Below are 27,402 nucleotides of genomic sequence, written 5' to 3'. Positions count from 1 at the left end.
AAACTACTTTTATTTTGAACAATTTGACCTAGTGTGTAATTTTTTAACGAGTGGTTAGAAAACAAAAACCCAGATTAATCCACCTAGCGTTGGTGGTGCCTTTCTCGCATTTAGTTAAGACACCAACCTTATATGGGGTTTATATGGTCCGATGTACGATTTTCTTCATAACTTTTAAACGCAACGACCGATCGTTATCAATTTCAGTAGTGATCAACAAGGCTTCCACTGTCGAATAAAACTTGTTGCGAGAAAATCGGTTAAGGATTACTATACGAAAAGTTGTCTAATGTTTTTTATAGCTTTTGTGCACACACATACACACGGACAAACAGACATGTGCTCATCTCGTCAAGCTGAGTTGATTGGTATATAACACTATGGGTCTCAGAGGATTCTATAAAAAGTTCGTTTTTGGAGTGAAATGATAGCCTTTCGGTACAACTTCGTTGTACGAGAAAGGCAAAAATGATGCATAACATATGAAAACTTCAACATATTTGTAGTTCACTGCCAATATTTCAGCCCAATCATTCATCGGGGAACAAAGTTTGACAACTTTGACAACAAAGCGTGCTTGCAATGAGTGGTGTCCTACATCTTGAACCACAATACTCTACTAGTGTACGACACTATCGAAAAAAAAAACTCGCTCGCGGTACACAGTACGAACCATCCTGCATAAACGTCAGGAATGCGCGCGTGCTGATGGGTTAGTACATAGATAAAAATATGTTGTGATTTTAAATGTATTTTCATGCACATATTTGAAGCCTGCAAATAAACGTAATTCAGTCGATCTTACTGTTCTTTTCAATTGAAATAAATTTAAACCGTGATTGCTTATAAAATTCAATCAAATTTAATTGAATATCAAGTGTTTATTCGTATGTTGAGATTAGCTGTGAAATAGACTGCGTAGCCGTAAAATTGGATATATAAGTTACAGTCGATCCTGCGTCAATAGTTAATAAGAATGTTATTTGATTATTGAGAAATGTGAACAGGTTTCCAATTATTCCCCGCGACGCATCTGCTCAGATACTTTCGACAAGCTAAGCAACATTGCAACTGCGCACTAAAACAAACCACTGAACAATTTCACTTACTTTCGCTTCAAAAACGGCTACTCCTATTACCCTTTCAATTTCACTGGCCATCATCCCATTAGGACCTCATTCCGATAGCACACCTGAGTTATTATCATTGCGGTCTTACATCTTCGCATTGAGGGCAGCATATTTAGCTTCTTTTTTTCCACGCTCAACGTCCCGCACTGGCACAGAGCATGACAGACTGATAGATATCTCAGCTATAGTGAAACCATTTCAGGGCTCTTCCCAGCCACCTTTTCTCCTATCATCGGAGCATTGGAAGACCTCTACCTCATTCAATAAGTCCGCGAGATATGCACGGCGGTAATGAATGATTTCGCGGCGTACTCAACGTACAGGTACGGTATGCGAATGCTGGTCTGAACTGAACCATTGGGACGATTTTCCCCCGGTTCATGATGATTACAACGCGTGATTAGTCTTCGTTCCTCGCTCTTTCTTTGATTTCTCTGCCCCGCACTTCCATCCAGAAAACGCTGGGTACGGGCATGTTTAGCTTTGTGAATTTATGTGATCCAGATAGCTGCGGACTTGTTGACGACGACGATGACTACCAAGTAATTACAACCAGACGAAGAGCTGCTTCTGCCTGATGAAAGCAAGTGCATAGGTGCATGCGATGACGGTGTCGACTTCTATGACGACGATGGCGAAGACTAAGAAAAGAATTGGTTGATTCAGTAGCTGATTGAAAGATAATCATCCGGGAGGGAAGAGGGACGCGATACAACCCAGCAGCATGCGAATGCCGTCGTGGAATTACCACTTTATAGCTTTTAATTAAAGCCTTTCGCTTGCGAAACAACTTTCCAGTCAGTCAACCATATGGGAGTTTCGCATGTTTTGTCACATGGTACGACGGACGCGGGTGGCGGCGGCGACGGTCGGTTCTATGAACCCATGCGCACAAAATATGGGACACAACATCCAGGCTACAAACGAGCGAATGATGAGCTTGCTTCGCACACGCGTATGCAGTTAATAAACAACGACTGGCTGCTGATTCTAATGTTTATTATCGTGACAAAGATGACGACGTCGACGACGACGACGATGGCGATGGCTGATGATGATGAGCATGATAATGACAATGTGAATGCGATTAAGATGGCTTTACAGTTAGGTGGTTGAGCTTTACAAGCACTTGGAGTAATGACTGAAAGCTTGATGGTGAAAGTTGATAGACTGTAACTCTTTTGTGCAGTAGGTAGTCAATAACTTTTGATCCAAATAATGGCTGAATTCATTCTAGGACGAAGGTACTTCATATGTTTCCTCTTTATTTTGCCACCACAAGGTTTTGTGTTCATTAAGCATTTTCACAGTTATTAAATGCGATGTTTTGACGGCACCCTATCTACGCCAAGGCAAGTCGAGAAAATGTCCAAGACCAAACAAGAAATCATCAAACCTGTAAAATCTCATCAAAAACTAAAAATTACGATTGAAGCTGAGTTCAAACAGAGCTACACTGCACAGTTAGAAGCAAACATATAACGTGAATTCCATTCATACTAGTACATATTTCTTAATATAATTAAAACCGACGGATTTTATTCTTAATTTGTAAAACTAAAAGTTTGTTTGCCAAAAAATTATGCTGCTGACAGTATCTAACGAAAAAATAAATCAAAAATCTTTTGGACAAAGTTGGGTTTCGCAAATTGCTTCTAACAATTTATCTAACAATCACCCAATTCTCCTAGGTTCAACACTACTATGGTGAACTCTAAGCTCCGCTCATGCCCATGCTTGATCCTAAAAATGCAATCATTACGTACCAAAGTCACGGGTTAGCCTCCAAGCACAGCAGCAGCGAAGCAACAAGAGACCCTCTCAAGCGAAGAAACTATTACCATTATCATCTTTCTGCAAGATTTGCTTGTTAGAACCTTTCAAAACTTTGCCGTCTGCTTCGCTGAAACCTGACGCAACATATCTACGAGCTTTCTAAACTCCCACCAAGCTTAACCGGGCTTGCACTTGTTTTATATTTCATGAGTCCTTTCTTGCTGCTCGAGTACACTTTCTGACCGACACGGGTCCTCGTTTCCCCATTTCCCATCAAGAAAAGTGGATCGGAGCCCCTTCGAATGATGGAAGGAAAAAGAAACACCATTAAACTCTACGCTAAACCGTTTGTTCGCACACAAAATGAAGAACTTTATCGTTTCGCTATCGTCTAAGCCGAATGTCCTTTCTCGTTTGCCCGTGATATCCTACGTCTACGGGTAGCACGCGCTGCGAGCAATCTACGCTGTTTATCTTCCAGACATAAGCTCGATTGCGACGACCGAAGGCTAAGTGAAAAATTATGACATTGTAGTTGTGTGTATGATTTTGCAGGATTTCTCTATCGCGGCCATGCTTCCCGTAGCATCCAACAGCAAGTGAATGGGATGGCGAATTGACTGTTTCGCTGTTCGTGCAAGGCTGACCGATAGGACTTCAACGAGATAAGAATGCAGTCAGTGCCAAGATTGAGTTGAAGCTTTTTGCCTTTTACTCGCCAGTCCAGTGGAAGCAGACAATGCTGACCAAATCTCCTTTTGTTTATGCGAGGACATTGCAGTGGATGGTTTTTGCGAAAGGGACAGAGATTCTGCATCGGTTGTTAAAAGTCTTTATACGGAGAAGACATACTTGGGCAGCACTCCTCATTTCCGTCCCTGTCTTTTATCTACCAATCGCGTTTCAATCAAAAATCGATTTCTCGCGATTTTCTCGAACTTTCCTATCATCCGATGAAAAACCGCGTAAAAATCGACTTTTTCGGAAAATGCACGTCAAAAAAATAAAAATTTTGAAAATCTTGTGTACCTTAAAATCCGCGTAAAAAGCGACCTCAGTGCACCTTTATCGGTCTAATTTATGTCAACCAGATCAATTTGTTTGAAAGGAAGACATTTAGTTCTACGGATTGATAAAAAGAAGGACATATAAAAAAGTATGATTTTTACTTTGTTGTTTTATTTATAAGTTTATTTATAAGTACATTTCTTACAATATGCCGTTTAATACGATTGTAAAGTTTTCTTCAAGATTCAAGATTCAAGAGTTGAACAAAAAATTAAATTTTGTGTTTTTTCACGGAGTTTTTTTTAGATCGCTTCGTGCACTATTAAATTTGAATATAACATTTTTGAAAACGAAGCTCAGAAACGTCCAGAGAAACAGCAAATTCTTCGAATTTGTCATGCAAACTTTTATTATAGCAATACAATAGCAAGATGATTGCTGTAAAGTGAATAGAAACTAGGCCCAGTTGATTCGAAATCTCCGGAACATTAAGAGATCAGTCATTTGCAGTTCTGAACTCTTTTAGTTGACCGGAGGCCGGTTCTTCGGGTGCTTTTTTCGAAAACAAAAATACACCTGCTGTTTAGTGGCCCCTTATGGGCCTTGAAACGCGCCTGAGATTATTTGGTTTACTCATTGCTTCGCTAACTATTTGGATGAAGTTGAAGCACTGATGGACGAAAAGGATTATCCTCTCCTTCGAAACATTCGAATAAAACTATGTGGGTAGCAATTTAGGGTCGGAGCGTAGTATTACATTAATTTTGTTTTCATAATGCTCCAGAAACAATTTGGGTGAAATCTACAGCAACAACCAATTGGTGGCAGCTCAAGGGTAATTGTTTAAAATTATTTCGCAGTTCCATCAAATTTCGTTTAATTTCGTTGAAAGCTATCTTTTCTGACAAAACTTTTAGAACGATGTGAAAAATCAAATCGCCATTGTCAAATTTCGTAGAATTTTCGATTCAAACCACCAGATATAGATTTTCAAATTTTTAACTCTCTTGTTGTCGTGGAATAGTTGTCTCATAAATTCAACCATTAATTTGTAGGATAAGGAGATTAAAACGTCTTTTAAGGCACAATCGAAAACTCAAGGATGCTTACAAAACTATAAATAACTGAGTGAAACTATAAATAGCTTTTCTATTTGTCAGAAGGATGACATTTCTTGCTGAAAGGAGTACGGGAGACATTGTATGAAAAAGAAGAACTTGTCCTCCCAGAAGGAGGATGGGTCGTTTGGCCGAATAGCGTTCGACCGAATGCCATTTGGCCGAAGGCCACTGGACCGAAAGTTGTTTGGCCGAATAAACCAATAATTATTTGCGAGCATCTTAGGAGAAATTGTTACACGGTTCAACCGTGTGTCGAATGAAGGCCGAGCAGACCACTAGGCCGAAAGCCATTTGGCCGTAAAAGTTATTTTTCAAATAGTCATTAATAAGTCGAATAAGTCGACCAAAAAATTATTCGGTCGATTACTTTTTGTCCAAATGGCTATTCGGACAAATGTCCTATTCGGTCAAATGTCCTCCTTGGCCAAATGTCCTATTCGGCCAAATGTCCTATTCGGTCAAATGACCTATTCGACCGAATGACCTATTCGACCGGATGACCCGTTCGGCCAAATGACTTATGGTCAGATGACTCTTGATCAGATGGGTTTAAGCCAAACGGGTTTCGGCCAGATGGGTTTCCACTGAATAGGTTTCGGCCAAACGACCCTTCCCTCAATTACCTACCCCTATAACTTTTTTACTTGGGGCTCTCCTTAGCCGTGCGGTAAAACGCGCGGCTACAAAGCAATACCATGCTGAGGTTGGCTGGGTTCGATTCCCGGTGCCGGTCTAGGCAATTTTCGGGTTGGAAATTGTCTCGACCTCCCTGGGCATAAAAGTATCATCGTGTTAGCCTCATGATATACGAATGCAAAAATGGTAACTTGGCTTAGAAACCTCGCAGTTAATAACTGTGGAAGTGCTTAATGAACACTAAGCTGCGAGGCGGTTCTGTCCCAGTGTGGGGATGTAATGACAATAAGAAGAAGAAGAAGAACTTTTATAATATAATCATATTTTAATATTTTAAATATAAAATAAATAAAATACTTTATTCATAATATAATCACCAGAGATTTAAAGGACTATTACAAATGACCAATCATTCTATTGACCAAATCTACAAATGCCAGCATGACTAATCGTTAAAGTATTTACAATGTTTACCGAGGCAACGCGAGAAGTATTTAATTGTCTGCTTACGAGATGAGTCAGACTCTGACCGTTGTTTTCGTTCAGTTGCGAAATAATTTCAAATCATTAGTAACTATCAAACAAATGAGATTCACTTTTTGTTCCTGCTTCCACCTCAGTATTGATTACCAACTTTTCCAATCATCGTAATGCTAAGCCAGTTGGAAACTGGCACATTGATCAGCTTCAGAAAAAATTCAAGAATAATTCATCTAGTGGAGATGGAACCTTAGTTGTGCATAGTACAACACATGAGTAAAATGAAAATTTAATGGTTTACGAATTTTTAGAACATTTGCCAACTTTTTGGCCTATGTATCAAAGCAATGGTAAATTACTCCTTAAGGCTTAAAATCGGTAAAACTAAATTCTTACAGTCACTCGTACAGATACAGAGTCAATTAGTACCAAGTGCTATACCAACAGGACTTTCGGTTAAAATTCCATTTATAAGTGATCTTATGGCCCTTCGCTACTATTAGTGCATAAGAAAGGTGAAAATACTTTGAGTGCGAATGATTGATGTCACAAACGCTTCAAACCTCCTCATTCACGAACATCTCTGAGTCGTGGAAAAAATCGAACGCCTGTTCGAAGCTTTGCTCCTCATCCCGGCGACCAGTTCGAAAGACCATCCTCATTCAAAGGAAAACTAATCGTTCGAAAGAAAGTTTTTTTTTTCACTTTCCTCTGCCCAGACACTTTCGTTCGATTTCATTGGATCTTAAACGATTCCAAGCGCTCGGCACGTTTTTCCTCTGAAGCGTGTTGATGGCTGTTGTCGTCCATCCGATGCAAAGGCATCATCTTCAAACAATTTCGCTCAATTGACAATCGATTTTCTCTTCATTTTTCGATTGACTGCTGCTGCTGCGGTCTCGTCCCACACATCGTCTGATGATGATGGCTGTCGTTGCTGTGATGAGCCTTCTGCTTGCTATCGATTTTATTTCAGTTCCCATCGCTTCAAAGAAACCACAAAAGTCGTAATCGTTTTCGATATAACTCCTCATTGGGTTTTTTTCCTTTTCCGTCCTCCCATTCAAGCCAGACGCACGTTTTAAAGAACTACTGCTTCGCAGTCGCAAACAATTTACAACAATTAACAGTACATTCAGACGGTTTAAGGAAGAGGTACTTGTCGAGCCGTAGTTGAAGAAACGCCGACTTTCCCATCGTCAATAGTCGGTGTAATTAAAGTTCAACCAAGTCTGAGGTACCCCAAAAGTTCCCGACGTCGAGTACGACGACGACGACGACTTTGACGACTGGGGAACGAACTTCGGCACCACTGACCGTGCTCTGACAGATGGAAGGGGCATAATGAAGTCTAATAATTAACGCGGTTCGGTCTATCGTACCACTGCTCATTTGTTGCGGGTTGTGGTTTGACGATGGTAATGAGATACTGATGGCGAGCCCCAATTGTGGGGGTTTTTCTTCAGTCAAACAGACAGACCAGACTGATATGGATGGATGGATGGGAGAGAAATATTTATTCTAGAGCATGGTACTACATGTAAGTGAAAGTATTCAAACTTAACTAGAAGAAGAACGTTCTAAACATCATTAACATACGTAAGTAATTGAAACGGAAGCGCGGATATTATGCAAAAACAACCAATTACAAATTTTTCCTTTTGCTGAGCTAAGAATTTGCAAGAATAGTTTATATATTATGGAACCTCGTTCTGAAACGGCATTACATTTGACAAGAAACCATCAATGTAACAAGTCAAGTAGCACCAGCAACTTTGTTCAAATCGAAAAAAAAAGTTATGTAGGTATGAATTGTAAATAGGGGTATTCACTTAACAGCGTAGGAAATGTTTCACACTCAAACACAAGGGACATATTTCAAATCCCCTATGAAACATTTCCATAAACAAATACGCAGCAACCTACGCCGTTAAGTGAATAACCCTAATATGTTTTGACTGTTACATCACGTATTTGAATGGTCGAACTTTGGTTCTAATTATTTTTGGATCGGTATGTTACAATGGACGGTTCTTATATTTTTTATACTTGTTTAGAACGAGTTTAAAACAAGAACTGAGATACTCATATCTAACGATCCAAATGGCACACGAAAAATAGCCCTTGGATGTAAAGTAATTATCATTTAAAAGTCTACTACGGATGTGATTCAAAATATTCACGCTTACCTTCAATTTATTAAACATATTCCCAAAATATTTAATGTTGGGTATCATTGGAGGCCATGAAAAGATTTCTTTCCCTAGGTTCAGATCGGCCTACTTTTTTAAATTTTTCACTAGCTTTCTGGGTAGCTGCCTCTGACGTATACGAAAAATATTTTCAAGATTTCTGTCTCGTGTGATTAGTTCTCTAAAATCACTTTTTAAACACTAACATGAGTTTTGTATGAGATTTGTTACAGCACATTTTGACAGACGTGAATTATATAGATGAAGAAAAATATTGAAATTCCTTTTGATTTATGAAAAAATAATTTCAACAATACAAATCATAAACGTGAATTTTGTTTTAACCTAGGTATGAAACTAACGGAAAAGGAGTCATTATACAACACATGCTTTAAAGTTGGATATTGCATTTATTCGTATGAAGTGTTTTGGCTAAAATTTTATCTTGATGTTTCTTTATTTCTCATTGGGGGTATTCTCGTGCTAAGTTTATAAACACACAGAGAGCCACACAAAAATATGTAAATACTTCACATGGCCTTTGTTCTATGGTTTTGGAAAGGTTGCTGATAGAGATAGCATTTACTTAGTACGTATGTTTAATTTGGTGGTTTCAAAAATGGCTGTTCTATTAAAACAATGTGTTTAAAATGATGAGAAAATTATTTTGAGCTTTTAGTGGAATGTATTCACTTGTCATAAGACGAGTTTGTAATACCTCATTTCCATGTAATATTACCCCCCCAGATACGTATTTCGACCTAAACAGTAAGGCTGTTTTCAGTATCTCGTACTTTCTAGGCGAGGTCGACTATGATTGTGATATTTGAGGTTATGGTTTTCAGTCTTCTTATGCTAAAAACGGGTTTTACGTTTTATCGACGTTTCGGTTACATATATTGTACCTTTATCAAGGAGTTAACTTAGTCCCGTTTTATTGTTACATTGTCTTAGTAAAGAACGTTTTGTCACAACTTTATGTTAAATCACCCTCTATTTTTCGGTAGGGGCTGCGAAATTTGAATTTATCCGGGCACCAGGAACTATCGTGTAGTACGTTTTTAGCACCACTTCTATTCTGCTGTCTGATTACTATGGTATCGATACATAACGTCGGAATCGTTTTTTATCCACTGTGAATTACAGAAAAAAGTTCGTTATCGATGACAAAAACGAACAAATTATTCCTTTCCTAAAGAAAATACTCGTGTCGAAACATCGAATGAAAAACGGATCTAGTTTTAATCATATGGGAGCAGTTGATTAATGATGAGTAGAAAAGTAATTAGGAACAATTTCCCGAAGAGCTTCGGAATAATTCTTCGACGAATCTCTAGAAAATTTGAAAGAATTATCCGAAAAAATTTAGGAAGCCGGAAGCATTTCTTGAGGAAATTCGAAAACATTTTCCGGGAAATTTGAAGGAATTTTAAATGAGGATTTAAAAGATCTTCGAGAAAACATTCGAAACTATTTACGAATGAATTTGAAACATTTTTCTTATGTTCCATTTCTCGAGAAAATTCGAACGAATTTACTGATTAAATTTGGAAGAACTTCCATAGGAAAATCGTAAAAAATTGTCCAAAAACTTTTGGAAACATATTCTGGGAAATTTGAAGGAATTTTCGAAGAAAATCCAAAACGAAATTTCTGAAGTAGTTTTGCGCTTTTTCCCGCGAAAATTCGGAACAACTTCCCTCGCCAATTTGGAACAATTTCCCAATGCAATTAGGAACATTAACCCGAAACAATTTATCGAGGAAATTGAAAAAAAAAACTTTTGAATTTTACGAAGAATTATCAGAAGAAATTCGAAAGAATTTCATGAAAAAATGGAACACTTCTTTAAAGCAATTTGGAGCAATTTCCAGAAAAAAATCTAAACAACTTCCTGGATGAATTTGGAAAAAAAAATCCAGAAGATATTCAAATAATTCGCGAAGAAAGTCGAAACTATTTTCCGAAGAATTTCGGAAAAAAAATTTTGGAAAAAATTCGGCAGAATTTCCCAAATTAATTAGGAAAGACTTTCTGAGGAAATTTGAAAGCACTACTCAAGAAAAACACGGGACAATTTACAGAAGCAATATGTAACAATTTCTCAAAATAAATCGGAATGTCTTCACGAGAAAAATCGGAACATTTTCCGAGAACCTCACATGTGAAAGATTTAGCTTGAAAAATGTATTGGAGGCCCTAGCCGAACTATCGCGTGCCTGGTGTTGGAAATTTTGATCTTATCAGTAGCTGTGGAGGATGACGGAGATCCTTCGTAGCTTAGTAGGGAAAGCATCTGTCTAGCGTACTGGTTTCGTGGGACCACTGATTACTACTGAAAGTAGTAATTACTCTACAATATATTTTTGAACTAAATCTTTCACATGTTGTGCAATTGTACAAAATTATAATTCAATTCAATTCAATTCATTTATAATTCATCCACTTCCTTCCTCATTTTTCCTTTTTTCTTCTTTTTTCTTTCTTCGTACTTCGTTGTTTTTCCTCCTTGCGTTTTGCTTCTTTCTTCTCTTTCTTCCTTTCTCTATCACCATTCAATTTTTCTTCTTGTTTCCTTGTTTCCTTTCTTCCTTCATCCTTCTTCTTCCAACTTTCAGTTTTTCTTCTTTATTTCCTCATCTTTCTTCTTCATTCTTCTCATATCTTCCTGTTACTTCTCTTTTCCTTCTTCTTTCATCCTTTTTCTTTCTTCTGTTAGACTTATACTTTCCTTCTTTGATCATACTTCATACTGCCTTCCTCCATCTTCCTTTTTCTTTCTCCCATTTTCCCTCTTCCAGCCTCCTTCTCTCTTCTTCCATCTTTTCTTACACCTTGCTTCTTCCTTCCTCTTTCTCCCTGGTTTCTTCTTCTTTCCCCCTTCCTTCCTCTTTTACTTTTTTCCGTATTTTGCTGCACAATAATGACCTATTTGATTACAGCAACTTACATATGACTCGAGCTGGTTCTATATGAGTCGCATAAACTCGTCTACGACAAGTGTACTGCTTGGGTTTCTTCTTTCTCCCTTGTTGTTTCTTTCTCCACCATTCTTTCTTATTTCATCTTCCTTCTTATTTCATCCTTTTTCCCTATTTCTTCCAACTTATTCCTTCTTCCTTATTCTTTCTTCCTTCTTCCCGACTTTTTCATTTGTCTTTTCTTTATTCCTTATTCCTTCCTTCTTTTTCTTTTTTCTCCTTCCTTCTTTCGTCTTCTTTTAGTTTTTAAACTTTTCGACCTTTTGTCCTTTTCTACATATGGTTTCTTCCGATTGTTATTTCATTTCAACCTTCTGCTTTACTCGAGTTTTTGTCCTTTTCGACGTCTTGTCTTTCGACCTTTTGCCATAGGTTCGTGAATCTTGGGTTTTGGGACATTTAATCGAATGACGTTTGGTCGATTGACATTTCGTCGAGAGGAATTTTTGTTGAAGGCACATTTGGTGAATGAACATGTGGTCGAAAGTAATTCGTATTACGATGATTTGCACATACATCATTGATAAAAGTTTCTAGCAGCACTTATTAATTTCATTAATTATTGGATAAATATTACAGTTGACACAAAGCTCTCATATTCTTTTTCTTGATACTCCATCTTCCACTTAATATACATGTTATATGCAACGCAAAAAATGTATGGGAGCAGATCCTCCACTTCCGATGTGGCCTGTTCTCGTTTGTGATTTTAAAGCGATCCTTGGGTTAAGTCCCCAAACAGTACACAAAATTTCAGTAAACTAGGGACTGATAACCGAGCAAATAGTTATTTATTTTGTGGATTTTTATTTATCTGGGGGTTGACGACTGAAGTTTTGGTACTTTGTTGCTCCCACATCTGACGTTTCGGTCAGGAGTTTGACCTTTTGAAGAAGGTTGAATAAATAAACTGAAACGTCGCATGTAGGAGCAACAAAGCATTTGTTACTTGTTAAGACTGCTATCGTCGAAAGAAATCAATCTTAATAGTTTATTATTATTTTTTATTACAATCATTTTTCATTCCCGCTTGTGTAGTTGTTCATTTTTTTGCTTTATATTAGACGTTTCACTGTCTTTACTATTTTCACGACCACAACCCTCTATGATATGTTATCCCATATTAAGGCTTTTTTATGAGTTATGTGACACGTCTGTGGTCAATCAAACGAAATTAGCTAAATAGAACAAAATAGCTTCCAGTCAAATGTTCATGTTAATAAATAACCAAAAAATTTAAATCTCGACCGAATGTTCATTCGACTGAACGTCCCATCAACGTAATGTGCTTTCGACTTTATGTCATTCGACGTGTTTTGACGTTTGTATAGATTCGTGAATCATGGCGACTATTATTTTTATAACAATTTAATACTACCACTCCAACTCGATATCCTTTCTCACTCGATGTTTTTATCAATATCGAGTAAGAGAGAGCTCACTTCCTTGCCTTCATATTGACCAAAGCAATCCTTAATTAATGTCAAATTAATATAATACCAAAGACTAATTAAGACGTTCATGTCTCATACAAGAGCCCACTTTTTTAGTGCTCATGAAGTACTAGAGTAGAAAATTTAACAACCGCATTATGTTATCACCTTGATTCAAGTACGGCGCTTAGTAACTGGTACTACTTCATATGTTGCTACGGCGACTTGCCAAATGTTTTGTAAATGACAACAGCGGAAAACAATCAGTTCATGGAATCAGTTTTTACACAACACAACGCAAATTATTTCGTCTGGAAAACAATCTCTCCCTTTCAATCGGTTATTCTGATGCTGTTCCTAAATTTGGCCTGGTTCCTGAGGATTATCCGACAGTGGACTGAGTTTGTCTTTGAGTCCTGAAGCTTCTGAAGATTATTTTTGTCGAAAATCTAAACCATTTAATTTTTCTAGGGTCTCAAATGTGAATATGTCAAGTGTCAATAATTAGAGTTCATTTTCAATATTTGAATGGAACTTGTAATATCTGTCAGCACTCCATAATCCATCATTGCTAAAATCTGATGGCGAATGAGCTATATGTTCGCTAGGTGTGTAGGAGAATACGGTAACAGACACTCCCTATGATGTTTCACGTGCTAGAGTTCCAGATCGTGCTCACTGAAGATTGGATCGGATAATATCCTTTTAATAATTTAATCTGTATCTTTGATCATTTTAGGCTGACCTTGGCCAACAGCAGAAAAGTAAATCTAATTTTGAAGAAATAATAAATGATCAAGAAGTTTAGAACAGTAGTTTTTGTGGAAGTCTTACAACTCACTCTGATTTCAGACACATATCCGAGCATATAAGGCATGTCTGAGTCTGCTCGTCTGTATATTTTTTTAAAAATAGTTTTAGTTCTCGTAATATCAGTTACATGGAATCGTTATTTTATTGTTGTATATATATTCGTTCATAAATTCCAGAAAGTCTCTGTATACCCTTTCATATAGTTTACTCACTCAATATTTTCGTAAAACGGTCGTTGTTCCACCAAATCCATAGTCAGAAAATGATTCGATAGATCTGTATCGTCGTTTTTAATTCGATGAGTCAATTATTACCAACTAAGGTCGGCCGTAGAGTAGCCATAGTATTTATGAGCACTGACTTCGACAAGAAAAGACGGATTCGAAAACTGCTCCTTCTAAACAACCCTACAATTTTCTGGTTTTGCAGTAATGGAATAGTAGATAGTCACAAGATTATCATGACAGGAAGACATATTGCGAAACATCACTTGTCGTAACTGTGGAGGGAAGAATCATTCTATTTGAACCATTAAGCCGCAGATATGAGATTTCCACATTACAATAATAGTAGTGACCTGGAGTCTGGACTGGCTTCGACCTAAAAACCCCTTGAATCCTCTTTTGGGCTGAGTAAAGTGAAAATCTGTCTTATATTTCGTCGCTATAACATATAGGAAGCATTAAAATACACCTCATTGATCACATTACTGGACGTATCGTTGTAAAACTGGAGCACAAATAATTCACGCTGCCTCCATCAGTTTTTTTCTTCGGATTTGCTCGGAATATATTTACCAAAACAAACAAAAGGTTTCGTTCCAAACATTGGCGTGTTGCCATAGGCTACTGCATTGCAAAGTTGATGGAAGCAAAGGTATTCATCAAGACGACACACTTGGGTACCGAGGGACCGATTGCAGTACTAGAAGTGGTCCCTCCGAGGAGCTCGACAGTGACGTCTTAATTAGTCTTTGATAATACTGCAGGGTTTCGACCTTTCGTTTCAATGAGATCAAAGCAAGCATTTTTCGGGTCAAAAAAAATTCTTTTTTCGTTGTTTATTTATGTTGAAGATCATCTTTAACCCATCAATCTTTTCTCTAGAATTAGACTTGGAAGATAAACGAAAATCTTGCCTATTAGAAGAAAATCCTTTTTCGATTCATCACTTTTACATCTCCTACTCACTGTTCGCGAAAATTATCGCAGAACAATTACAAAAATGTATGGCCACGCCGGAATTCAAACACAGGATGGTAACAATAATAGCCGGAGGGATGCGCTTACTCTATTCACACCACCACGCCATTTGTATGAAAGCATTAAGTTATTTGCTCCACATAAGCTACTACCATTTGCATAGATGATGCCACGAAAAGACTCGTATATGAAAGAAAAAGAGCAACTTTCGGCGGCAATCGAAGTTTTTCTTTCCCGAAAAGCCGAAAATTTTCGTGAGGGAAAATCCTGTGCTCCTGAGATTGAGTGAGCATTACGAACCCTGGATACTAGAAATTGCTACTCGGTATGCGTCAAGCGGATGCATTCTAAACTAAACTAAATTACGTTTTTGATAAAATTAGATTTTAAATCGATTTCACTTCGTCGACGTTTTCTTCTTATCAATGCGGTGAATTTCGAAAGTTTGCGGTAATGGATGGCTGTAGCTTGCATCAGAAGCAACAATCGCTGTCAGAAAGATCGATGAAGAGAAGTCGATCAATACAATGTTGCTCTTCTAGAGATAGTAAAATTAATTAACTGTCGTGAGAAAAGTTTAGTACTTTTCATTTAATTCCACCACTTTTTGTAATCTATGCAAATACGTATTACGACCTCAACTGGTGACATCGTGATGAAATTAAATGGAAAGTACTAAACTCGTATTATGACAGTTGTTCCATCTCCACCACCTCCAGAGCTTAAATAATGTTTCTCAAAAGTAATTAATTAAATTTACGCTCAACATCCAGCACATGAATGGAATACCATTATTAGCTTAATACCACATGGAATACAGCCGAAATGTACGCAATATTTGACATGAAACGTCAATACCGCATGCAAGTTGCTTGTTAGAAAGAGGATCATTTGAGTGCAAAGTAGCGTATATTTCCGCATTTCATGTTTTATGCGCTGGGCGAGAAATGGATATGTAGAATAGGGCAACTATCTCCTATCCTGAGTCATCTTTAACCAAACCGACAGTCTCATATTTACTAGCATCACCAAACTGGCGCATTGCATCTAATCCAAACTAAATAGTTTTTTTTTAAACATACTTGCTTCAGTTTCCCGAACAATTTCTTAGAATTTCGCAGATCTGGATGTAGCTATCCACACTAATAGTCGTATACAAGGATGTACTCGATCATTGAGTAATCTTAGTTCAAGTAATTTGTCTATAACTCATTCCAGCGACCAAATTTTGAAACGGATTGTATGGTTGACTAGTGCGAAGTTTTTTCTACAATTCTGCCTAACAATTCGTTTTTTCAATTCCACTAATAACGAAGTAAAAAAGCTAGTTGCATTAACATATACTAATTGACAACAAAATTTCAATCAATCGTCATAGCGTTTATTGAAAAAAAAATCAATTATATTTTCAGCGACGGTTCGTTGGTTCTGGGTCTTCCAATAATTTTTTTCACATAAATTGATTTCAGTTCAAGAATTCAAATGAGAATAATGTCCTATGATTAAAATATCCTTCGAAGTAGTGTTACGAACTAAATACAAAAATGGTCTATCTGCCCGAAACGTCGGAAGAAGAGCTGGCGGCACAGCTTCTTTTGCTGAAATTAAATAATCAAATTAAATGAAAATGTTCCACTCCCGTGTATTACCACACCTACGAGCATTTTCCGCTTCCACGGTTCCTCCCTCCAGAACGCGTATAGACCCGACATGCTCAATCGGTCCCAACCCGCTGCCCCGGTAGCGGTAAAAATCGAACGCGTTCGCCAGGTAACTGGACACGATTCCCAGCCGGGCCAAACTCATCCCCAGCTGAACGTTGCTGTCCACCGTGAATCGGGGAATCGCCACATCCACAAACCTCTGCTGCAACCTTGCGTCGATGGTTTGGTAGGTTGCTAGACTAAAGTTTTGCACCAAAGTGGATAGTGGAGTGTCCTCATCGTTCGGCATGACGAAAATCATGGAAAGGGCTGAGTGAGTATCGTACGGAATTTCCAGTGCCGTGAGTGCTTCCAGTTTTAATATTCCAAATCGCGCTGTTTTCTTCATATAATTCGCTTGATAGTATCCACCGGAGAATTTAAACACGCCAGCTCTGCCATCAAGAGGGTTGAACGGAGTTTTCCACGCTACTGTCAGGTTGAAAAGTGTCGTCACCAACAGAATATAATTCGGCATGTGGTTAGTTTTGGGTAAAATTGAGACAATTGTGTTTGGATTTTCGCCAAATGCTGCTAATGACACTTCTGGTTCCATATAATTATTGATCAAGTCTAGTAAACTCGGACTTAACTCATTGGGATCACGGTAAATCTGAGCATTCACTGGTAGACGATCTCGATTTTTATTGAAATTCGTCAAATAGTTCTTCACTATCACCGCGGTTTCCGATTTATCCTGAGGTAGTTGTAAAGCTTCTTGAATTTCGTAGGCAGCATTCCAGTTGGCAGTTAGATAAAGTAGTGATAGTGAGGCACGAATAATGGGCGGCGACAAAACGAAGTTTTTGGAGTTATCCTGGATAAAAACTTGCTTGAAAAGATCCAAAGCAAAAATGTTTTCCTGGTCGGATCCAGCAGCACAACGAAAAGTGATAAACAGTACCAGAGACTTCCAGTTTGAATCCATTGCTAAGACAAACTGAAGTAGGAGCATAAGTTTTAGTCAGCCTTTACTGTGCATTCGGTTCGTTAGGCTGTGGGAAACCAATTGCGTGAACATTAAGCCGATTTATTGAATTTTCTGTGTCATTGTGCATTAATGCACGCTGTTGAATTCCATTATATCTCATCTGATCGGAGCTATTGTTGGATCATTGTTGAATTAAAGAAAATTATGCATAAACGTTTGATTTATAGCTACTTTTAGAATTATTTCAAACAACAATGTTTAAATTAGTAATTAGTTGCGTGTAATTATTATGCTGACTGGAAAAAACAATTTTTATCTCAGTGCGATCAACTTTACGAAAAGGTATAAATCGTCCAATATTTAAATTTTTTGGCACTAAAAAGAAAAATGCTTGATCTGTCAAACAAAACTGGGATAAAACCATTTAAACCTTGAAGCAAATTTTCACTCAACTCAGAACCCACTGCACAATGCTACAACAGTAAAGGTTGTCACTGTTGTCTGTCGGTACTATGTGCGTCTTGTGAGATGATGACGATGACCTAAAATGCCTTAAAGGCATCCTTGGCCCATCATACGTAGGTAGTCGGACGTTGATGACTGGTTTGTGCCACGGACGACAACGCTAAAGAAATGCCCTCCCAGCGAAAAGCTCACTGAACATATTCGCACACACTGTGCTGTAATTTCCCTTCCCAGCGGAACCGGTTCCCAGTGACTGAATGGCATCTAGGGACTAGACTGTCACGAATGTACACACGGCTATCATTTAATATCGTTCGAGCGCAAATTATATCGAGCCTTGAGAGGGCTGCTGGGCGGGCGGAAGAAGTTCAGTTTTGCACCATTAAGTGCACCGAGGGCTATTATGAAGTTGCACACCCCGAGCGACACAAAACAAGGATGGGTCGTCCATTGGGACGTGACCGTGGCGGGCGCGGTAGGTTCCAAGACTTAGCTCAAGACGCCCGTTGCCGTTGTCAGTGCAGACAGCGCGCGGCCGATGACGGGACGAACGCAAGAGTAAACAACTAGGACCATGCGCCGGAGGAGCCGAGCTGAGAGCAAGAAGTGCGAAAATAGCCAGCGACCTTTGATTGCATTATGTTGTCATTTCACTATGATTGGCAGCGGAATTAGCGGTGGGTTTGTCATGAATGGATCGGGAAGTTTCCAACCATGGGTCGGATGAGTGATGGCTGAATTGATGCATTAAATCGTCATTAGAGAAGCATTTATTGGCGTTTATAGCATGAATCTATATAAAATACTTTCATATTAACTAGTTGATATAGATTTGAGGAATTAAATTCGTTGTTTCTCTTCAGTCCATCGTAAAGTAATGTGTAATACTTATTGGTAGGGAATTCTGTTTTTCACTTTTATAGATAATTTGACTCCTGTTCCTATTGCTCAGTGGAAAATCTTGGCTATATGATCCTCAGTACATGTCACGGCTATCTATGAGATTCCGTGCAGATCTGAATGTATTTTACATTGCTTACATGCTTTTACATAACTTGATTGACAAATCTATTTTTCCAGAGGAAATTCATCCGAATTTCCAGAGGAAATTCATCCGAATTTCCAGAGGAAATTCATCCGAATTTCCAGAGGAAATTCATCCGAATTTCCAGAGGAAATTCATCCGAATTTCCAGAGGAAATTCATTCGATTTCCAGAGGAAATTCATTCAATTTCAGAGGAAATTCATTCGAATTCCAGAGGAAATTCATTCAATTTCCAGAGGAAATTCATTCGATTTCCAGAGGAAATTCATTCGATTTCCAGAGGAAATTCGTCCGATTTCCAGAGGAAATTCGTCCGATTTCCAGAGGAAATTCGTCCGAATTTCCAGAGGAAATTCGTCCGATTTCCAGAGGAAATTCGTCCGATTTCCAGAGGAAATTCATCCGAATTTCCAGAGGAAATTCATCCGAATTTCCAGAGGAAATTCATCCGATTTCCAGAGGAAATTCATCCGATTTCCAGAGGAAATTCATCCGATTTCCAGAGGAAATTCATCCGAATTTCCAGAGGAAATTCATCCAATTTCAGAGGAAATTCATCCGAATTCCAGAGGAAATTCATCCGATTTCAGAGGAAATTCATCCGATTTCAGAGGAAATTCATCCAGATTTCAGAGGAAATTCATCCGAATTCAGAGGAAATTCATCCGATTTCCAGAGGAAATTCATCCGATTTCCAGAGGAAATTCATCCGAATTTCAGAGGAAATTCATCCGATTTCAGAGGAAATTCATCCGATTTCAGAGGAAATTCATCCGATTTCCAGAGGAAATTCATCCGATTTCCAGAGGAAATTCATCCGAATTTCCAGAGGAAATTCATCCGATTTCCAGAGGAAATTCATCCGATTTCCAGAGGAAATTCATCCGAATTTCCAGAGGAAATTCATCCGAATTTCCAGAGGAAATTCATCCGAATTTCAGAGGAAATTCATCCGAATTCCAGAGGAAATTCATCCGAATTTCAGAGGAAATTCATCCGAATTTCAGAGGAAATTCATCCGATTTCAGAGGAAATTCATCCGATTTCAGAGGAAATTCATCCGACTTCCAGAGGAAATTCATCCGATTTCCAGAGGAAATTCATCCGATTTCCAGAGGAAATTCATCCGATTTCCAGAGGAAATTCATCCGATTTCCAGAGGAAATTCATCCGAATTTCCAGAGGAAATTCATCCGAATTTCCAGAGGAAATTCATCCGATTTCCAGAGGAAATTCATCCGAATTTCCAGAGGAAATTCATCCGAATTCAGAGGAAATTCATCCGAATTCAGAGGAAATTCATCCGAATTCCAGAGGAAATTCATCCGATTTCAGAGGAAATTCATCCGATTTCCAGAGGAAATTCATCCGATTTCCAGAGGAAATTCATCCGAATTTCCAATTCATCCGAATTCAGAGGAAATTCATCCGAATTCAGAGGAAATTCATCCGAATTTCAGAGGAAATTCATCCGAATTCCAGAGGAAATTCATCCGATTTCAGAGAAATTCAATTCAGGAAATTCTTCCGATTTCCAGAGGAAATTCTTCCGATTTCAGAGGAAATTCTTCCGATTCAGAGGAAATTCTTCCGATTTCAGAGGAAATTCTTCCGATTTCCAGAGGAAATTCTTCCGATTTCAGAGGAAATTCTTCCGAATTCAGAGGAAATTCTTCGAATTCAGGAAATTCTTCCGAATTCAGAGGAAATTCTTCCGATTTCAGAGGAAATTCTTCCGAATTCCAGAGGAAATTCTTCCGATTTCAGAGGAAATTCTTCCGATTTCCAGAGGAAATTCTTCCGATTTCCAGAGGAAATTCTTCCGATTTCCAGAGGAAATTCTTCCGAATTCAGAGGAAATTCTTCCGAATTCAGAGGAAATTCTTCCGAATTCAGAGGAAATTCTTCCGAATTCCAGAGGAAATTCTTCCGAATTCAGAGGAAATTCTTCCGAATTCAGAGGAAATTCTTCCGAATTCAGAGGAAATTCTTCCGAATTTCCTCGGGAAATTCTTCCGAATTTCCAGGGGAAATTCTTCCGAATTTCCAGGGGAAATTCTTCCGAATTTCCAGGGGAAATTCTTCCGAATTTCCAGGGGAAATTCTTCCGAATTTCCAGGGGAAATTCTTCCGAATTTCCAGGGGAAATTCTTCCGAATTTCCAGGGGAAATTCTTCCGAATTTCCAGGGGAAATTCTTCCGAATTTCCAGGGGAAATTCTTCCGAATTTCCAGGGGAAATTCTTCCGAATTTCCAGGGGAAATTCTTCCGAATTTCAAGAGGAAATTCTTCCGAATTTCAGAGGAAATTCATCCGATTTCCAGAGGAAATTCATCCGAATTTCAGAGGAAATTCATCCGAATTTCCAGAGGAAATTCATCCGATTTCCAGAGGAAATTCATCCGATTTCCAGAGGAAATTCATCCGATTTCCAGAGGAAATTCATCCGATTTCCAGAGGAAATTCATCCGATTTCCAGAGGAAATTCATCCGAATTCCAGAGGAAATTCATCCGATTTCAGAGGAAATTCATCCGATTTCCAGAGGAAATTCATCCGATTTTCAGAGGAAATTCATCCGAATTTCAGAGGAAATTCATCCGATTTCCAGAGGAAATTCATCCGATTTCAGAGGAAATTCATCCGATTTCCAGAGGAAATTCATCCGACTTCCAGAGGAAATTCATCCGAATTTCCAGAGGAAATTCATCCGATTTCCAGAGGAAATTCATCCGATTTCAGAGGAAATTCATCCGACTTCAGAGGAAATTCATCCGATTTCCAGAGGAAATTCATCCGAATTCCAGAGGAAATTCATCCGAATTTCCAGAGGAAATTCATCCGATTTCAGAGGAAATTCATCCGAATTTCCAGAGGAAATTCATCCGATTTCCAGAGGAAATTCATCCGATTTCAGAGGAAATTCATCCGATTTCCAGAGGAAATTCATCCGATTTCCAGAGGAAATTCATCCGATTTCCAGAGGAAATTCATCCGATTTCCAGAGGAAATTCATCCGATTTCCAGAGGAAATTCATCCGAATTTCCAGAGGAAATTCATCCGATTTCCAGAGGAAATTCATCCGATTTCCAGAGGAAATTCATCCGAATTTCCAGAGGAAATTCATCCGATTTCCAGAGGAAATTCGTCCGATTTCCAGAGGAAATTCATCCGATTTCCAGAGGAAATTCATCCGATTCCAGAGGAAATTCATCCGATTTCCAGAGGAAATTCATCCGAATTCCAGAGGAAATTCATCCGATTTCAGAGGAAATTCATCCGATTTCGGAAATTCATCCGATTTCCAGAGGAAATTCATCCGATTTCCAGAGGAAATTCATCCGATTTCCAGAGGAAATTCATCCGAATTCCAGAGGAAATTCGTCCGATTTCAGAGGAAATTCGTCCGAATTTCCAGAGGAAATTCGTCCGATTTCCAGAGGAAATTCGTCCGAATTCCAGAGGAAATTCGTCCGAATTTCAGAGGAAATTCGTCCGAATTCAGAGGAAATTCATCCGAATTCAGAGGAAATTCGTCCGAATTTCAGAGGAAATTCGTCCGAATTCAGAGGAAATTCGTCCGATTCAGAGGAAATTCGTCCGAATTCAGAGGAAATTCATCCGAATTCAGAGGAAATTCATCCAATTTCAGAGGAAATTCATCCGAATTTCCAGAGGAAATTCATCCGAATTTCCAGAGGAAATTCATCCGAATTCAGAGGAAATTCATCCGAATTCAGAGGAAATTCATCCGAATTTCCAGAGGAAATGCAATCGAATTTTGGGAGGAAATGCAATCGAATTTTGGGAGGAAATTCAATCGAATTTTGGAAGGAAATTCAATCGAATTTTGGGAGGAAATTCATTCGAATTTCGGTAGGAAATTCAATCGAATTTTGGGAGGAAATTCATTCGAATTTTGGGAGGAAATTCATTCGAATTTCGGGAGGATAATAATTCGAATTTCCAGAGGAGATTCATTCGAATTTCGGGAGGATAATAATTCGAATTTCCAGAGGAAAATCATCCGAATTTTCATAGGAAATTCATTCGAATTCGGAAATTCATTAGAATTTTGGGAGGAAATTCAATCGAATTATGGGAGGAAATTCATTCGAATTTCGTTAGGAAGTTCATTCGAATTTCGGGAGAAAATTCATTCGAATTTCGGGAGGAAATTCATTCGAATTTCGGGAGGAAATTCATTCGAACTTCGGGAGGAAATTCATTTGAATTTCGGGAGGAAATTCATTAGAATTTCTGGAGGAAATTTATTCGATTTTCGGGAGGAAATTCATTCGAATTTTGGGAGGAAATTCATTCGAATTTCGGGAGGAAATTCATTAGAATTTTTGGAGGAAATTTATTCGATTTTCGGGAGGAAATTCATTCGAATTTCCAGAGGAAATTCATTCGAATTTCCAGAGGAAATTCATTCGAATTTTGGAAGGAAATTCGATCGAATTTTGGGAGGAAATTCATTCGAATTTCGGGAGGAAATTCAATCGAATTTTGGGAGGAAAATAATTCGAATTTCCAGAGGAGATTCATCCGAATTTTCATAGGAAATTCAATCGAATTTTGGGAGGAAATTCATTCGAATTTTGGGAGGAAATTCAATCGAATTATGGGAGGAAATTCATTCGAATTTCGTTAGGAAGTTCATTCAAATTTCGGGAGAAAATTCATTCGAATTTCGGGAGGAAATTCATTCGAATTTCGGGAGGGAATTCATTCGAACTTCGGGAGGAAATTCATTCGAATTTCGGGAGGAAATTCATTCGAATTTCCATAGGAAATTCATTCGAATTTCCATAGGAAATTCATTCGAATTTCGGGAGGAAATTCATTCGAATTTTGGGAGGAAATTCAATTGAATTTTGGGAGGAAATTCAATCGAACTTTGGGAGGAAATTTCTAATTTCGGGAGGAAGTTCATTTGAATTTCGGGAGGAAATTCATTCGAATTTTGGGAGGAAATTCAATCGAATTTCGGGAGGAAATTTCTAATTTCGGGAGGAAGTTCATTCGAATTTCAGGAGGAAATTCATTAGAATTTTGGGAGGAAATTCAATCGAATTTTGTGAGAAAACTCATTCGAATTTCGTTAGGAAGTTCATTCGAATTTCGGGAGAAAATTCATTCGAATTTCGGGAGGAAATTCATTAGAATTTCGGGAGGAAATTCATTCGAACTTCGGAAGGAAATTCATTTGAATTTCGGGAGGAAATTCATTAGAATTTCTGGAGGAAATTTATTCGATTTTCGGGAGGAAATTCATTCGAATTTCCAGAGGAAATTCATTCGAATTTCGGGAGGAAATTCATTCGAATTTCGGGAGGAAATTCATTCGAATTTCGGGAGGAAATTCATTCGAATTTCGGGAGGAAATTCATTCGAATTTCGGGAGGAAATTCATTCGAATTTCGGGAGGAAATTCAATCGAATTTTGGGAGGAAATCCATTCGAATTTCGGAATGAAATTCATTCGAATTTCGGGAGGAAATTAATTCGAATTTCCAGAGGAGATTCATCCGAATTTTCATAGGAAATTCATTCGAATTCGGAAATTCATCAGAATTTTGGGAGGAAATTCAATCGAATTATGGGAGGAAATTCATTCGAATTTCGTTAGGAAGTTCATTCGAATTTCGGGAGAAAATTCATTCGAATTTCGGGAGGAAATTCATTCGAATTTCGGGAGGAAATTCATTCGAACTTCGGGAGGAAATTCATTTGAATTTCGGGAGGAAATTCATTAGAATTTCTGGAGGAAATTCATTCGAATTTTCGGAGGAAATTCATTCGAATTTCGGGAGGAAATTCATTCGAATTTTCGGAGGAAATTCAATTGAATTTTGGGAGGAAATTCAATCGAACTTTGGGAGGAAATTTCTAATTTCGGGAGGAAGTTCATTCGAATTTCAGGAGGAAATTCATTAGAATTTTGGGAGGAAATTCAATCGAATTTTGTGAGAAAACTCATTCGAATTTCGATAGGAAATTCATTCGAATTTCGGGAGGAAATTCATTAGAATTTCGGGAGGAAATTCATTCGAACTTCGGAAGGAAATTCATTTGAATTTCGGGAGGAAATTCATTCGAATTTCGGGAGGAAATTCATTCGAATTTCGGGAGGAAATTCATTCGAATTTCCAGAGGAAATTCATCCGAATTTCGGGAGGAAATTCATTCGAATTTCGGGAGGAAATTCATTCGAATTTCGGGAGGAAATTCATTCGAATTTTGGGAGGAAATTCAATCGAATTTTGGGAGGAAATTCATTCGAATTTCGAGAGGAAGTTCATTCGAATTTCAGGAGGAAATTCATTCGAATTTTGGGAGGAAATTCAATCGAATTTTGGGAGGAAATTCCAAGATGAATACACTAGTAGGTGCTCCAATCTGCCAAGTTGATGGAAGAGAAGAAGGCGGGGTTGAAAAATTCATTTCCGGTGCAAAACATAAACAAACCGGCTGGCTCTCCCATACTAAAATCAAAGATGGCTGAATCGTGAATTTGGCAGATTGGAACACCTAGTGGTGTATTCATCTTGGGAAATTCATTTGAATTCCGTTAGGAAGTTCATTCGAATTTCGGGAGAAAATTCATTCGAATTTCGGGAGGAAATTCATTCGAATTTCGGGAGGAAATTCATTCGAATTTCGGGAGGAAATTCATTCGAATTTTGGGAGGAAATTCAATCGAATTTTGGGAGGAAATTCAACTTCGGGAGGAAATTCATTTGAATTTCGGGAGGAAATTCATTCGAATTTCGGGAGGAAATTCATTCGAATTTCGGGAGGAAATTCATTCGAATTTCGGGAGGAAATTCATTCGAATTTTGGGAGGAAATTCAATCGAATTTTGGGAGGAAATTCAACTTCGGGAGGAAATTCATTTGAATTTCGGGAGGAAATTCATTCGAATTTCGGGAGGAAATTCATTCGAATTTCGGGAGGAAATTCATTCGAATTTCGGGAGGAAATTCATTCGAATTTCGGGAGGAAATTCATTCGAATTTCGGGAGGAAATTCATTCGAATTTTGGGAGGAAATTCAATCGAATTTTGGGAGGAAATTCAATCGAATTTTGGAAGGAAATTCAATCGAATTTTGGGAGGAAATTCATTCGAATTTCGGGAGGAAGTTCATTCGAAATTCAGGAGGAAATTCATTCGAATTTTGGGAGGAAATTCAATCGAATTTTGGGAGGAAATCCATTCGAATTTCGGAATGAAATTCATTCGAATTTCGGGAGGAAAATAATTCGAATTTCCAGAGGAGATTCATCCGAATTTCCATAGGAAATTCATTCGAATTTCCAGAGGAAATTCATTTGAAATTCCAGAGGAAATTCATTTGAAATTCCAGAGGAAATTCATTTGAATTTCCAGAGGAAATTCATTTGAATTTCCTGAGGAACTTCATCCGATACGAGCCTGACTTAGCGTCGTAGTGCAAGTGCGGGTACAGCTGTGATGTCTGTAATGGATAAGTCCAGTCCAGAATGACAATCGTTTCACCATTTTGCAGTCTCCTTACGTTTTGATCCAATGATCCGATCAGTATGATAGATCCGGATTATTGGACTGAATGAGCCAGATCTGATCCGTTCAACGAAGTGATGCATCTCTAATGCAAACAAAAAACGGATGTACTTACTTTTGTGATGTCATGTATGGATGTTAGCAAAGACAATCAAATAAGGGCTTCATTCTTAGCCTTCGAAGCGAAGTAATTTTGTTCAGACAAAATTTAAAGAAATCTTTTCCAGACAAGGTTAAATCAATCAGAAAACATAAATTTACAATGTTCTGAAAACTCAAATGTGAATATGTACATTTTGTGAAAGATTTTGATTTAAAAAATGTATTGGAGGTAACCACTTTCCCTTCGATGGGACTCGAACCCACAACCCACGATTGAACTGAACATAAATTTGCTAGAAATAAACTCTGAATTTGTTGATCATCATTGGTTAGCCCATAAATACATTCCCAAACCATACACGATTGATTTCAGTGGTAAATAGCATCCCTTATCAAAGTATAAATATAAGCTTCTGCAGAAGCTGGTTATTCATTATCGTTCATCCATTATACCTCACGACTACGCATCTGTCATTTTTCTTTACCTTACATTCGTAACCACGGGTAGCATTAACATAATTTACAAAATGGATTAACTTAATGGCAGTTGATTGATTCTGACGTCCCCCAAAGCAATACGGCCTGGTATCGACTTCATGCAGCAGATGGTCGCCCCGGTGCTCATTTAACTAAGCCAACGCAAGCCGTCTGACCAGCAAGACACCAGATTACGGCAGTCAGGTGCAATCAGACCAGCTCGGCCTATCCCCCAAAGGGTCTCAATTATCAATACTAGGCCAAGAGGCGGTGCGCATCGATCATCGTTCGTCGTAACTTCTTTTTTGCCTCCTTCACTGAAGTACCAATAAGACGTGTTCAATGACATCGCACGC

At 38.2% G+C, this 27,402-nt stretch overlaps 2 protein-coding genes across 2 annotated transcripts in view; both read right to left on the bottom strand.

Annotated features, from left to right (window-relative positions):
* Positions 1–27,402, bottom strand: part of LOC134223878 (MOXD1 homolog 2-like) — a 634,833-nt gene that overhangs the window by 75,083 nt on the left and 532,348 nt on the right. The window lies entirely within an intron of this gene.
* Positions 16,157–17,403, bottom strand: LOC134223875 (probable serpin E3). The gene is made up of 2 exons (XM_062703099.1): positions 16,431–17,403; positions 16,157–16,370 (listed from the first exon to the last, which is right to left on the bottom strand). Exons 1-2 carry the CDS (start codon positions 17,401–17,403, stop codon positions 16,243–16,245), a joined length of 1,101 nt encoding a protein of 366 aa, XP_062559083.1. The 3' UTR covers positions 16,157–16,242.

The sequence above is a fragment of the Armigeres subalbatus genome, chromosome 3 (genome assembly GCF_024139115.2).
Source record: "Armigeres subalbatus isolate Guangzhou_Male chromosome 3, GZ_Asu_2, whole genome shotgun sequence".
In the NCBI taxonomy this organism is placed as follows: domain Eukaryota; kingdom Metazoa; phylum Arthropoda; class Insecta; order Diptera; family Culicidae; genus Armigeres; species Armigeres subalbatus.
The sequence above is the reverse complement of the archived record's forward strand: the minus strand, read 5'-3'. Positions and strand labels throughout refer to the sequence as shown.